General features: G+C 38.7%; 1 protein-coding gene across 1 annotated transcript; it reads right to left on the bottom strand.

Annotated features, from left to right (window-relative positions):
- Positions 1-650: 650 nt before the first annotated feature.
- LOC122984728 (P2Y purinoceptor 14-like) lies at positions 651-8,450 on the bottom strand. Its single transcript, XM_044355339.1, has 2 exons — positions 8,343-8,450; positions 651-2,681 (listed from the first exon to the last, which is right to left on the bottom strand). The coding sequence occupies exon 2, from the start codon at positions 2,677-2,679 to the stop codon at positions 1,633-1,635; it is 1,047 nt and encodes a 348-aa protein (XP_044211274.1). The 5' UTR covers positions 2,680-2,681; positions 8,343-8,450; the 3' UTR covers positions 651-1,632.
- Between the last annotated feature and the right edge of the window lie 5,556 nt (positions 8,451-14,006).

Raw genomic sequence — 14,006 nt, 5'->3', positions numbered from 1 at the left:
CTTGCAGCTTAAATTATTATTATTATTATTATCATCATTATTATTGTTATTATTATTATTGTTATTATTATTATTATTATTATATATTGTGTGTATATTCAAAATAATAAAAGCACAGTGCACCGGTTGAATATGAGAATGAAAATATTTTATAAACACATCTGTGGAATAAAAACACAAACAACACAGTATTTTCTGCTGATATTAGCATCTATACAATCACACCAGCTTGTGTTGTCTCACTGTACAAATGCTAATATTTCATTTTATTTGATGAGTCTTGACCTGCGCAGAAGCAAAAAGTTGAAAACAGTTGTTTACAGGCTGCTTCATTTAATGTGACTAATCAGTCGTTTAAACCCTCCTCTGAGCCTCTAATATCATATATTCTCCATTTAATACATCAGTTCTGCTGCATGTACAAATAACAACCAAACATGCATCTGTAGTGGAGATTAGAACAATGTGCTGTTAACTTTTTATATCACATTTAAACAAATATTACTCAAAAAATACTTTCAGTGTGGAGAGACTGAAGACTGGAGAGATTATAGAACAATATTTCTTTCTGGGTGTCCACACTGAGAAAGGATTACTGTATTTTATAATAAACTGAATTAAACTTCACTGGAGTCATGTTTCTATTTAATTGTGTGGGTTAAAATTCTTTTCGGCAGATCGGGATCATTTGGGAAACTTTTTGTGCCATCTAGTCGGCTATTTTCCAACCTCTGATCAGAGTAGACTGAGACTGACACGGCACTAGCTTTTGACACAGAGTTTACATTGGACTTCACTGCTGCAAATGTATTATGAATCTGTGATGAATCAGATTATGTAGACCCAGATGATGTGGAGCAAAGCTGCAGATTTGGTATATGAAGGTTATTCGGAGCTCCAGATTCTGTGATGCAGATAGAAAAGTGTGTCGTGTGACTTCAGAGCCACAAAAACCAAATCCGCTGACTTGAATCAGTGATGTCTGTAACATGATGCTGGAGAACTGAACACTGCAGCATAATCATGTCTCGCAGGTTTGACGCCCCGTCATCAAAGTCCAGTTTCACTTCCATAACAGCTCACAGAGAGCACGTGATCTCTTTTCTTTTCCTTTTCTTTCTTCCCTTTCCTTCCCTTCTTTACCCTCCTTCCCTCTGATTTCATTTTTCCTTTCTTTCCTTTCTTTTTCTCTTCCTTTGCCTTCATTTATTTTCTTTCCTATCCATTTCCTTTCTTGTTTTCCTTTTCTTTCCTTTCCTTTTGTTTCTTCCTTCTTTTCTGTTCTTTCCCTTCCTTCCCCTTTCTTTCCTGCCTGTTGGTTCTTCAACAATTTGACATAAAACTGAAACTATGTGAATGCTACTTTAATATTTACTCTTTATTTACTACTATACAATCATATACACTTATTTCAGTCTAGAAAATATCACATCATGACACAAAAATAACGAAAGAATTCTCAAAAGCTCTTAATCACATAATTCATAATTTAATGTTTTTAAAGTATGCTGTGTTATGATTTTGTAATTTAGACAGATAGACCACAGATATTCAGATATTAGATACAGTAATGTTGATGCAATAGGTCCGTTTATTTTTTCTTTGATGAATGCAGTGCGCTCTCGTCTCCTCCTAAATGTTGCTGAGACTCTGGGCGGTGGTCAGGGAACTCCTCCTCCCTCTTCCGGACAGTTTCCTCAGCAGTGACTCTCTGAAGGTTCGGCACATCAGGAAGTAGATGATGGGGTCGAGGCAGACGTTGAGCGCCGACAGGAAGAGCGTCCCTTCCTTCAGCTGGAACAGCAGGAAGCGACTGGCCGGGCTGAAGCCCGATGCCGGCATCTGGCTGAGAGTGTACGGCACACGGCAGACGTGGTACGGCACGAAGCAGATGAAAAACACGGCCAGGATGCTGAAGATGCTGCGGTTAGACTTGCGGCAGACGTCGCTGCTGTCACGCCGAACACGGCGGTATGACTGGTAGACTTGGCGGGCGATGGAGGCGTAGCAGAAGACGAGAACCAGTAGCGTCAACCAGAAAAGGGCCACGCTGAAGAGGGTGGACACCCGGTGCCACTGCACACCCAGCGGCGTCTTCAGCTGCATGCAGTGACGCGAGTTCTCCTCATTGGCTGCGCGGCTGGTCAGCACGGCGTTGGGCAGGACACAGAGGAGGAGGAGGCTCCAGGTGAGGAGCGCCAGCCCCCGGGCGAAGCCGACGCTTTGCAGGAGGTGCAGCGAGGACACGCCACCCACCCGGGACGTACAAGAGGAGGAGGACGACGTGTGTCGGACGATCTTCACGTAGCGCTCCAGGCTGATGAGCCCCATGAAGAGGATCCCAACATACATGGAGGAGTAGAAGAGCACGGCGGTGTAGCGACAGATGATCACATGCAGCCGCCAGCCGCCCAGACCCAGCTGAGCCGCCACCCTGAAGGGGAAGGAGGACAACATGAGGAGGTCAGCCACCACCATGTTCTTCAGGTAGACCACCATCCCCGAGTCACTGGGCACTCTGAAGAAGATCCAGGCGGCCACACCATTGAGGGAAACACCCACGATGCAGATCACAAAGTAGAGCAATGGGAGGACCTGCTGGGTGAAGAGGCTGCTGAAGTCTGATTGGTTGGTTGAAGATTGGTTGGTTGGGCTGTGGGTGGAGTTGAGGTGATCCATCCCTGAAAACACACACAGGTTGTACATAAAGATGAGTGTTATAAAAATTATGATTGCTCCGTGTTTGAGTGTTACTGTCTTATCTAGATCATGATGAATTGTTCCTGTTTTTTACTGCAACTCTGCAACATCAGCAGACTCATCAGCCCAAGGTTAAAGGAAGTTCAGCATTATATTTGTAAAGAGGAAGATGTAGAAATTAAAATTAGTTGGAGACAGGGTGAGACATGTCATCTGGGCATCAGTTGGGCAAGATGGCTCCTGGACAGGAGAACTGAAAACGGACATGATGTTATGATGTTTTTAACAATGAGGTACAGTACAGCTCACACAAAGTCAATGTCACACATTTACCCCTGTAACATCAGTTACAGAAGACCGTGCTCTTTGCACTTAGTGTGCATCCACCACCTGTATCCATGAAGTGCTGCACAACCCTGAAGCTGAGTTTTTAAGACCTGGATGACATCCGCAGCAGCATGAAAGTTTTCACAGAGAAAAAGTGAGTTATCTCTTAGAGAAATGCGTGAGGGTGAATGATTATCAGAGCAGCTGTACAGGTGACATCCTGGGGAAAGTCAGGTCAACTTCATATTCAACCTGCAGATGTAGTCGTGTTGATGTCGCCTCCTACAGGTAAAGAAAGTAACTGCTGCTCTGATTTAAGACGTGCGCCACCTGCAGGCATCAAGAGATTCAGTTTTTTTAATCTTACAGCTGCCGCGTTCTCCGTCTGTGTTTCTGAGGAATGAAGATGAATTGTAATAACTCTAATGATGTTATATCAAATGATGACACTTTGTTTAATCCATCAACAGTTGGTTTTCTTGGCTGCAGACCCTTGTTGTCACAACGACCTCCTTTACATTCACAAAAGCAGTTTCCGTTTGTGTTGCTCTGCTAAAATAAAATCCCCGTTCACTCCCTGCAGAAGCCTTTTATGTTCATGAACTGAAGACACAGCAGACTGTTTACATTGGGACACATGCACAAATAAGAAGCGTCTTGAACTCCTGTTTTGTCCTGCTGTTCACACACACTTCCCTCCTAACACTGATTCATCGCTGTCCAACACACACTCCTCCTCCATCCACTGTTATAAAAACAGGACATTTACAGCCAGCGCTGATAGAGGGGGACGACACCATGCAGCTGTTTGTTTTCCTGTCCTGAACAATTTATTTTTAGCCCTCAAACAGACCCGACCCAGTCTGGATCCTGACTTCCACTGTTGCCAGTCCTGATCCTGTCAAATTTACTCCTCATCAAAAAGTGATTATTTCCCAGATCACCCCAAAAAGCTAATAAGTTAAACTCCTGCATCAGGCCACGTTTTGGCCTTTTTCATGGCTCAAAAACTGACATCCATTAGAAAACTTTGGTCTCATCTTGAACTAGAGCATCTGAAGATTAATCTCAAACTAAATATGTCATGATCCACTAATGTAATCCCCATTTTTATTATCCTCTCACCCTCTTGACTGCACACACCTGGCCATGATCTGCACTCTAGTTTTACATGAAACAGCTGTGACATGCTCGGTAAAAATGTAAAAACTAGCTCTATTCCTCTCCTGCAGCTCAGTGTTTCCGCACATCATGACTCTGTAATGAAGCAGCTGTAGCATCTAAAACCACCATCAGATTACAACTTGTTCCCACGAGACACAAACAACAACCAGCAATCACTAACACATCTGACATATTATCACTCTGAGAACTTTTCAGGAAACAGTTGTTTACTTCCACATCCAGAGCAACATTATCATTCATTTAGAGTCGTGTTTCTGTCCACCTGGTGAATCTAAGTCCAATATTCACTCTCTGTTAGCTCTGTTTTTGCTCTCTACCAACTCCTGAGGGAAATATCTGGCTCTTTAGCAGCTAAATGCTCCACTATGTTCACCAGCTAGTCTACAGCTAACTGTGTCTGTGTCTGTTTGGTGCTGAGCAGGTAGTGTACAGCGGCTTTTTACAGCTTTTTCTCTGAAAACAGCTGCCTGCTGCGGCCCAAAACAACACTATGAGAGCTGGGGCTACTTCTAAGATTAAGATGAAAGATGATGACTTAAGATGAAACCAATAGTTTCAAACCTTTTGGTTATGTGAGCTTTTGTATACAAAAAAGAAACATTTCCTCTTCCAAACTTTCTCAAAGTTAGGTCATGTTTCAGGTCAGGATTGGACAGATGCTGATATACAGCGGAAAAGCAAAAACTTCTGCTTTCAGCTTTCTCCAGATGACCCGACACAGGAAGTGATGCAACAATCCTCTCTGTTAATTCAGAGAAGTTGGTATTAATTTTCATCATATTTGCAAGAGTTTATTAGTTCACAGAGTCTCACTATGTCACAACTGATGAAGTGGAATTCACTGGAAGACGGAAACATAGAGCTCTACTGAGTTATCTGTTATTGCGGTTAAACAAACACAAACCATCAGAAAAACAGGAGCGTCATTGTTTCAAAGAGTAGATTTAATCAGGGGTACCACAAGGGTCAAACCTAGGACCATTACTTTTTCATTTACTCATGTTCCTGCTCGGCAAACATAAAATCCTGTCATTCGTATGTGGATGACACACAGATATACAGTTCTCTCCAACCATAATCACAGAAAGAACGTCGATATGGTGCAAAACCCGAGCCATGGTGACAAAAACACCATGATTGCCACTTTGCAAAATGCGGATACGTTTCTGAATCCTACAGTCCGCTCACATCTGCATGCATGAGCAGCACATACGGGTTTCTATTCGATTTAGTTAAACATGTCAAAATCAATACAAGAGGATCTTATCTCTTGTTATATCAGCATATAGTAACTAATAAATAAGGTAAATTATGGTTACGATTTGGCTACAAAAACACTTAATTAACTATGGTTAAGGTATAGTTGAGTTCATTCATTCCTCCTGTTCATACTGACCGTTAGATCCCTTCATGAAGCTAATATGAAGCTTCAGCGTCCAAATGAGTCAAATCAAGTAGATATCTTTCAACGTTACAGTCTTTTTAGTGCCAAAGTTCCTCTTTTTGTTACTATACTTCCACCTGCAGCTCAACAGGGAAACACTGTCTGAGGAAACACAAAGAGGGAATCTGATGCTAAAAAGACTGTAAATGTGTCAGATATCCACTTGATATGACTAACTCAGACTGATGAAGCTGAATAGAAGCTTCACACAGACTTTTAAATGACTGTGTGGACACACTGTGGATTTTGGCCTCCATCACTTCCATTGAAAGCACATTTGAAGGATCTTTTAATATCCAGTATGAACAGGAGGAATGATTACAGCGAGGAAAACCTCTTTCACTGTTACCATGGATACCTGACTGCTGGTTTAAGACACACTGGAATCATTGTGAACTCGTCCTTTAAGGCTGAAACCTGCTTCTTCAGGCCGGCAGGCTCATTCAGAGACGTTTGCATGATTGTTTCTTTTATACTTGTATGAACAACTTGTATAAAGTTTTGTTGTTGTTGTTTTCCAAGACTTGGATCAATCAAGTTGCTTGACTGCGTTGCTGATATTTGGTAGGTGTGCACATCCCCTCCGGTTGCCCATAACACCGTGTAGCTTCGCAGAGATGATTACATGACTTCACAGAAGCATAGTTCCAGCTTTAAGCATCTAAAGTACTTGGTTAAGTTGTGCTTACAGTTAATAATAAGATAGACAAGAACTCTGAGACTGTCCTCTCGAGAAAAACAACACAACAGGTCGTCACGTCAGTCGTCCAAAAACAACCTAAAGTCACGTTTGAGTGACAGATGCCATCTAGCGGCCATAGAGAGCACTGGGACCATTGTTGGGGACAAATAAAATAAAAGATTCTTATAAAAGTCATAATTGTTTGAGGAAATATGACGTCATCAAGAGACTGAAGTTGCAATTTAATGAGAAAAACTCATAATATTACAAGAATAAAGCTATGATCTTACAAGGAAAACACAATTCTTGTTTTGTATTATGAGAATAAAGTTGTCATTTTTACGAGGAAAAGTTGTAATATTTTGAGAGTAAAGTCATAATATTACAAGAAAAGGGCGTGACATGATAGGAAACACGGATCAGATCTGTGTGCGAGTCATAGGAAAATCACCCTGCAGTCTTGGCATAAAGTCATTTGCAAGTCAAAATAGTAACTATGTATATATATATTTATGTGTCAATACACAATACATACAACAAAACAGAAAACTGTTTCATCCTGAGATATTTCCATATTCTAATCCCTTCTAAACCCAGAGATCAGTGTGTGTTCTGCATCTATAAATCTGAGTCTACTGAATCATTGATTTTTTATTGTATTATTACTTGATTGATAGTAGTTATAAGAGCCGCTGGTCTGAATGTTACAGAATTCTCTGCACTGCAGGAAAATGGTAAAATACTCATTTTGGTTTAAACAGTCAACAGTCATTTTAGAATAATGACTCTACATAAATATCTGAATCAGCCTTTAAGACCCACAAGTGTAATTTGTGTGTAGATGAATGTAAACTGGTCTTCAGGTCACTGCCGCGGGGCCCCCGGACCCTCAGGGGCCATTAATTAATAATCATTAATCAGTCTGTTGATTACTACCACTTTTATTTCTTGCATTAAACTCGTGTTTGCATTATTTGTTTCCTGGGCCGGTGGTATCAGTAGTCTGATTGTGCTTCAGTTATATTCTGTTTCCTCATATTTTCATGACTTTTGTCTTGTCATGTTGAACTTCACTGCAGCGAACAAGGTCACTCTGATCTGAACTCTGATGGATTCTCACGCTCTGATATTTGTTCCTCTTCCAAAATAAAAAAGTGACAAACTTTAACATAAACATAAGAAATGTTCCAACTTCATTAGATTGTCTCGTCTTTTTCATACTTTTCAACTTATTATCTGTTCATTAACATATATTTTAACTGCTTGTACTGATGATTTTCATAACATATTCTTCATTTTATATTAATTATTTGCATTAATTATTAAATCTGCTTCCCTGCTTTACGTATCACCTTCATTCATTTTACACAGAGTCAGTGGTTGAAGAACTGACATCTTTTAAATGAGTAAATGTAACAGTAAAACGATAGAAAAGTACTCCATTACAAGTAAAAGTCCTGCATTCTACATCGTACTTGAGTAAAAGTACTGAAGTATTGGCAGCTACATGAGCTTAAAGTATCAAAAGTAAAAGTACTCACATTGCAAAATGGCCCCATTTAGAGTTTTATATTTATTTACTTTTTTATTGGGATATTAATACTGATTTATTGACGCATACATGTTAGCAGCATTTCAATACAGTCAAGCTAATCCAGCCTATAACGATGCATATTTTATAAACAGATCATTTTATGTATAAAATATTGATGTAGAAAGTAGCTTAAAACTTTAAAACTGAAATAAATGTAGTGATGTAAAAAGTACAAGGTAGCAAAAAGAGGAAATACTCAAGTAAAGTATAAGTACCTGAAAATTGTAGTTATGTTCATTCATTGATGCATGAATTGATAATTAAAGATCTCGCTGAAGGACAAAAGCTGGAAATTCAACATATGACCCGATCTTATAAAATAACATAATTATCACCCTCATTTAACGCTGCATTACAGTATTTACTTACAAAATCTATCGATGTGTTGATCTATAAATTAGTTTACTCACCATATAAACAGTCTGATGTCCAGTTAGGTTTCCATACAGATGTTACCTTTACTTGTAATATAATATGAACTACGAAATGTATTACATGAGAGTCATATGAAGTGTTTGTCTGAGGGTTTGAGCAGTTTGTGAAGAGGTTGCACTTCCACTTCTCTTCAACGTCTCTCTCGGTCTGACTGACCCTCCCTCTCTTGTCTTGCATGCAGCTTCTCTCTCTCTCTAACAGGAGAGTTTTACAGCCAGCGGCCCTGTGAGGTTATAATGAGGCACTGCAGCATGTTAACACACTCACAGTGACAACATCAGTGGAGGAAATTAAGTCCACTCCACTATATTTCAGAGGGAAATATTGTACTTTCTACTCCACTACATTTATTTAACAGCTTTAGTTACTTTTCAGATGAAGATTTGACACAATGGATAATATAACAAGCTTTTAAAATACAACACATTGTTAAAGATGAAACCAGTGGTTTCCAACCTTTTTGGCTTTTGACGTCTTACAAAAAGCAGTGTGTAGTCGGGGTCACATTTCACATGTCTATGAGTTGTTAACAGCTCCACCAAATAGTGATTTTTCCCTCTAAACTTCTCACATGCTTTCATTTCAATAAATGTTCAAATGATCCAATATTTCAGCAAAAATCAAAGATTAGAGAAAAAGTCCAAAAACTGAAAACAGATTTGTGTATCAGAACTTTGTTTTTTCTTCTTTCCTCTCCCATTAATCATCTCACCACCCCTCAGATTTATCTGCTGACCCTTTGGAGGGGCCCGACCCCTAGGTTGGGAACCACTGGACTAAACTAGCTAACTGTATATAAAGTAGTGTAAACTAGCTCCACCTCCAGCAGCTACAACAGTAACATGCTGCTCTAACACTGATGCTTCACTATTAATAATCTAATGATGTCATATATAATAATATATCAGTCAGAGGGACCAAACCACTACTTTTACTGCAATACTTTAACTACATCAAGCTCATAATACTTATGTACTTTTACTGCAATACTTTAACTACATCAAGCTCATAATACTTATGTACATTTACTGTAGTAGGATTTTTCATGGAGGACTTTTACTTGTAATGGAGTATTTTTACATTGTTGTATTGGTACTTTTACTTCAATAAAGTATCTGAGTACTTCTTCCTCCACTGAGCAACATGCTGATGTTTCGTATCTATGATGTTTAACAAACGCTGCACCAGACAAGACAAGAACATTGATATCGGACGATTCTGCAAAACCTGTAGAAACTACAGTGTAAATGCAGGTTTTACACATGAAAGTCAGACAAATACATGTTGATCCATAACTCTCAGTAAAGGAAACACCACTGTCACGGCCGGATCAACCTCCTACTGGCAAAGTTTGTTGTTGGGCCCTATTGACCCCCACTGTAGGCTACTGCACGTGGCATACTCCTCACTATAAACGATTAGAAGATTAGTCGATCGACAAATAGATAATCGGCAACAGATTTCAGTTTCCTTATTCAATCCAGCTGCTCGGAAGTTTAATGTTAAACTCTCTCACCTTCATGTCTTCCAGTCCACCTGTCGCTCCGTCTCTCAGCAGATAACAGGATGTGTTTCAGACTGATGCTGCACATGTTCTCACTTCGTCTTTTTTTATCTCCGCGTCTTAACACTTTAAGGTTCATAGGCCTCTCTTCCTCTTTCTGCCATCCTCCACTGAGTTTGTGTTTATTTGTGGTCATTTGATTAAAGACAAACGTATGCATCATGTGAGTAAAATATAATCTGAAATAATAATCAATAATTAATTACTTTATTCATTTATTTGTGTCAAAGGGGTCATTTGTTGTGCAGCTAATACAGGATAAAAACACAACGCACATGGACACAATATGTGAATATAAAAACATCTAATACATACAAGAGGAAGCAGAGTATAAATGAAAACAATTAAATATGTAAATAATGTCACATTTCAAGGTTTCTGTAGGATTTGAGCAGGTTTGTGTTTGTCGTCACAGAGACGGTCGAAGCCATGAAAGAGTTTTTGTATCTGTTTGGTTTCGCAGACGGAAATCTAAAATCAGAAGCAGAAGATCAAATCTTCACACTGTTTGTTAAACAGAACAAATTCTCTTTAAACAACATTAACTCAACTTTAAGATCTGTCGTCCATGTTGACTTCCAGAACAGAGCTTTTGATCATTTTGCATGATATTCATCAGCTGATGGAGTTTATTGGAGTTGTTATGGAAACACAGATGTGCTGATTTATTGTTTATGAAGCTCGTTAAAGACTTCTTGTCCATGTTGGGTTTAAATCTGCTGATGAGGATCATGTGGTGTGATTGTATGTTTTGTTTGGGCTTTGTTGTTGTTGTTGTTGTTGTTGTTTATTTAAGATTTTATTACTTTACTTTTTATTTACTTTATTACTAGTTTTTGTTAGAATTCTTGCTGCAGAGTTTTGGACGAGTTGCAGTCTATCAATAGTTTACAGTGCGTTGCAATAATCTAACCATGAGAGTACAAAGGCATGAGTCAGTTTTTTTGCATCCTCCAGGGAGACATCTGGTCTGACTCTTGTGATGTTTCTCAGGTGATAAAAGGCTGTTTTAGTAACATTGCTGATATGATTGTCAAAATAGCATCACCTGTTAGATGATTAATAAAAAAAAAATCAATTAAACTATTAAAAGTGACAGACTTTTAAGATTAAACCCAGCTCCACCTCAACCAACCACAACCACTCTGATGACAATGTCAGAAGGGTTCATCCTCTGAGGAGCATGAATGTCTTTACATATTTCAATGGAAGTGATGGAGGCCAAAATCCACAGTGTGTCCACACAGTCATTTAAAAGTGACGACCTGTTGTGTTGTTTTTCTCGGGAGGACAGTCTCAGAGTTCTTGTCTATCTTATTATTAACTGTAAGCACAACTTAACCAAGTACTTTAGATGCTTAAAGCTGGAACTATGCTTCTGTGAAGTCATGTAATCATCTCTGCGAAGCTACACGGTGTTATGGGCAACCGGAGGGGATGTGCACACCTACCAAATATCAGCAACGCAGTCAAGCAACCTGATTGATCCAAGTCTTGGAAAACAACAACAACAAAACTTTATACAAGTTGTTCATACAAGTATAAAAGAAACAATCATGCAAACGTCTCTGAATGAGCCTGCCAGCCTGAAGAAGCAGGTTTCAGCCTTAAAGGACGAGTTCACGATGATTCCAGTGTGTCTTGAACCAGCAGTCACGTATCCATGGTAACAGTGAAAGAGGTTTTCCTCCCTGTAATCATTCCTCCTGTTCATACTGGATATTAAAAGATCCTTCAAATGTGCTTTCAACGGAAGTGATGGAGGCCAAAATCCACAGTGTGTCCACACAGTCATTTAAAAGTCTCTGTGAAGCTTCTATTCAGCTTCATCAGTCTGAGTTAGTCATATCAAGTGGATATCTGACACATTTACAGTCTTTTTAGCATCAAATTCCCTCTTTGTGTTTCCTCGGACAGTGTTTCCCTGTTGAGCTGCAGGTGGAAGTATAGTAACAAAAAGAGGAACTTTGGCACTAAAAAGACTGTAACGTTGAAAGATATCTACTTGATTTGACTCATTTGGACGCTGAAGCTTCATATTAGCTTCAGATAAACTTTCATCACTTCCATTGTAAGGTCATTATGAAGGGATCTTCTAATGGTCAGTATGAACAGGAGGAATGATTACAGCAAGAAAAACAGGTTTAATGTTCATTTGAGCTCCTGACTGTTGTTTTAAGACACACTTGAAAAACTGTGAACTCGTCCTTTAATGCAGCAGAGGTCGGATATGTTGATGCACATGTCGCTGTGGGCGTCTTCCACCCACGCTGCTTCGCTCTGGAGGAGAATGGGAGGAAGAGGAATCCAGCGGGGAAGAGGAAGATATCAGACACGAGAGGAGGAAGTGGAGCATCTCTGTTCATCTCCGCTGAAACAACACAGACATCTGCACAGTCAGTGAACGCATCCCTGCTGCAACGACCATGCTGCGTTCACTGCTGGTGATCAACATCATCTAAATATAACACTGTGAAACCATTTAACATGAATCTAATCTACACTGTAAAAAAAAAAAAATCTAAAAAAATGGTAAAAAACACTTACCATCAAATAACAGTAAAAAACCTATGTAGTGTTATTGTTGTTGCTGTTGTTGTTCTGCTTCTCTGACCCACTGTGTACAGAATTGTAAATAACTTTGTAGATATATTTAACAGCCCAGTTTCTGTAGGGGTGGATGGCATTTTTTAATATCTTTCCTCCTGTTTCTGTTAAGTTATGTCAGTTAGGAGTTATGTCAGTGATTTGTATTTTTGTTTCTTTATGTTTAAATAGGTAATTTTAGGTTGATTAGCTTTAGTTCCCTTTTGTTTGTTGTTTTGCTGTCAACTCACCCTGAAACCACAACTATGAAATAAACATTTAAAGGTTTCAAAATCCCTTGTTGCTGCTTTTTTTTTGGCAGCTGGGGAGAGGGAGTGTCATTTTCATGTTGCACCAGGGTTTCTCTTAACAATATATTTTGAAATTCTTTTGCTTCTCCCAGTTTAAAGGCCCCTAATGATAGACCCACATAGATATTTTTGCCTATTTTCTTTGATTAGAACTCTACTTAGCAGTGTGTGGGCCTGTATAGACTGTCTTTGATTGACATCTCCCCTAAAGTAGTAAAACACATTTCCAATCCACTGGAGATAGAAATATGAACGTATATTCAGACTATACAATATATATCTAAAAAACACAGCAGTAGAGTGGACAAAAGAGTCATTAAGTTTCATTCAGCGTATTCTGCTCATTCGTCATTCACCACAGTTGGATCACTCATTCAGTATACAGCAGGTTTAAATGTTTAGTGTGTTCATAATGGAAAAGTGACAAAATTGACTTTTGATTTATTTTTGTGTGTGCTATTGATGGATAATATTCTCCCACAATGCAATGCAGCTCTAAAACAAACAAAAAAAGCCAATATTCTCCTGTTAAAGGCTCTCAAATGAGAGGATTTGCTGCTTTTCTTTGTCATTTATCATTATTAACTTAATGTCTTTTTGTTTTGGACTGTTGATCAAATAACACCAGACATTTTAAGATGTCATCTTGGACATCCTGGCATTTTTTTTGATTGATGATTAATCTGTTAATTGAAAAAATGATTGGTTCATTCATACAGTCTCTCTAATAAGGCGATAACACTCAGTGTTGTGTTTTCAGTTTGTTATGATGCCCCCTAGTGGCCAAAAATAAATAAATACAACTACAACATAAAAATATTCCTTTACCAGTTCAGGACCTGCATTCAGTATTTTACCAGGGTAAAAGTACATAATTATTATCGGTATGATGTGCTTAAAGTATCAAAATAAGTACTTGTTAATGTATAATTATATATTATATTACTGAAGTATTAATACTGATGCATTAACATAAATGGTTTAAATGTTGTAGAGTGGAAGTGGAACTGATATTAACTAGTTTAAGTACTTTTGTGTATTTTAATCTATCATCATATTTTATGAATATATGTTTTGTATGTAAAATCTGAATCTGTGTATAGTATAGTATTATATCTGTCAGATAAATGCAGTGGAGTAAAACATCCCAGCAGACTAGAAATCTACAGTAAACATAG

The sequence above is a fragment of the Thunnus albacares genome, chromosome 6 (genome assembly GCF_914725855.1).
Source record: "Thunnus albacares chromosome 6, fThuAlb1.1, whole genome shotgun sequence".
NCBI classification, from domain to species: domain Eukaryota; kingdom Metazoa; phylum Chordata; class Actinopteri; order Scombriformes; family Scombridae; genus Thunnus; species Thunnus albacares.
The sequence above is the reverse complement of the archived record's forward strand: the minus strand, read 5'-3'. Positions and strand labels throughout refer to the sequence as shown.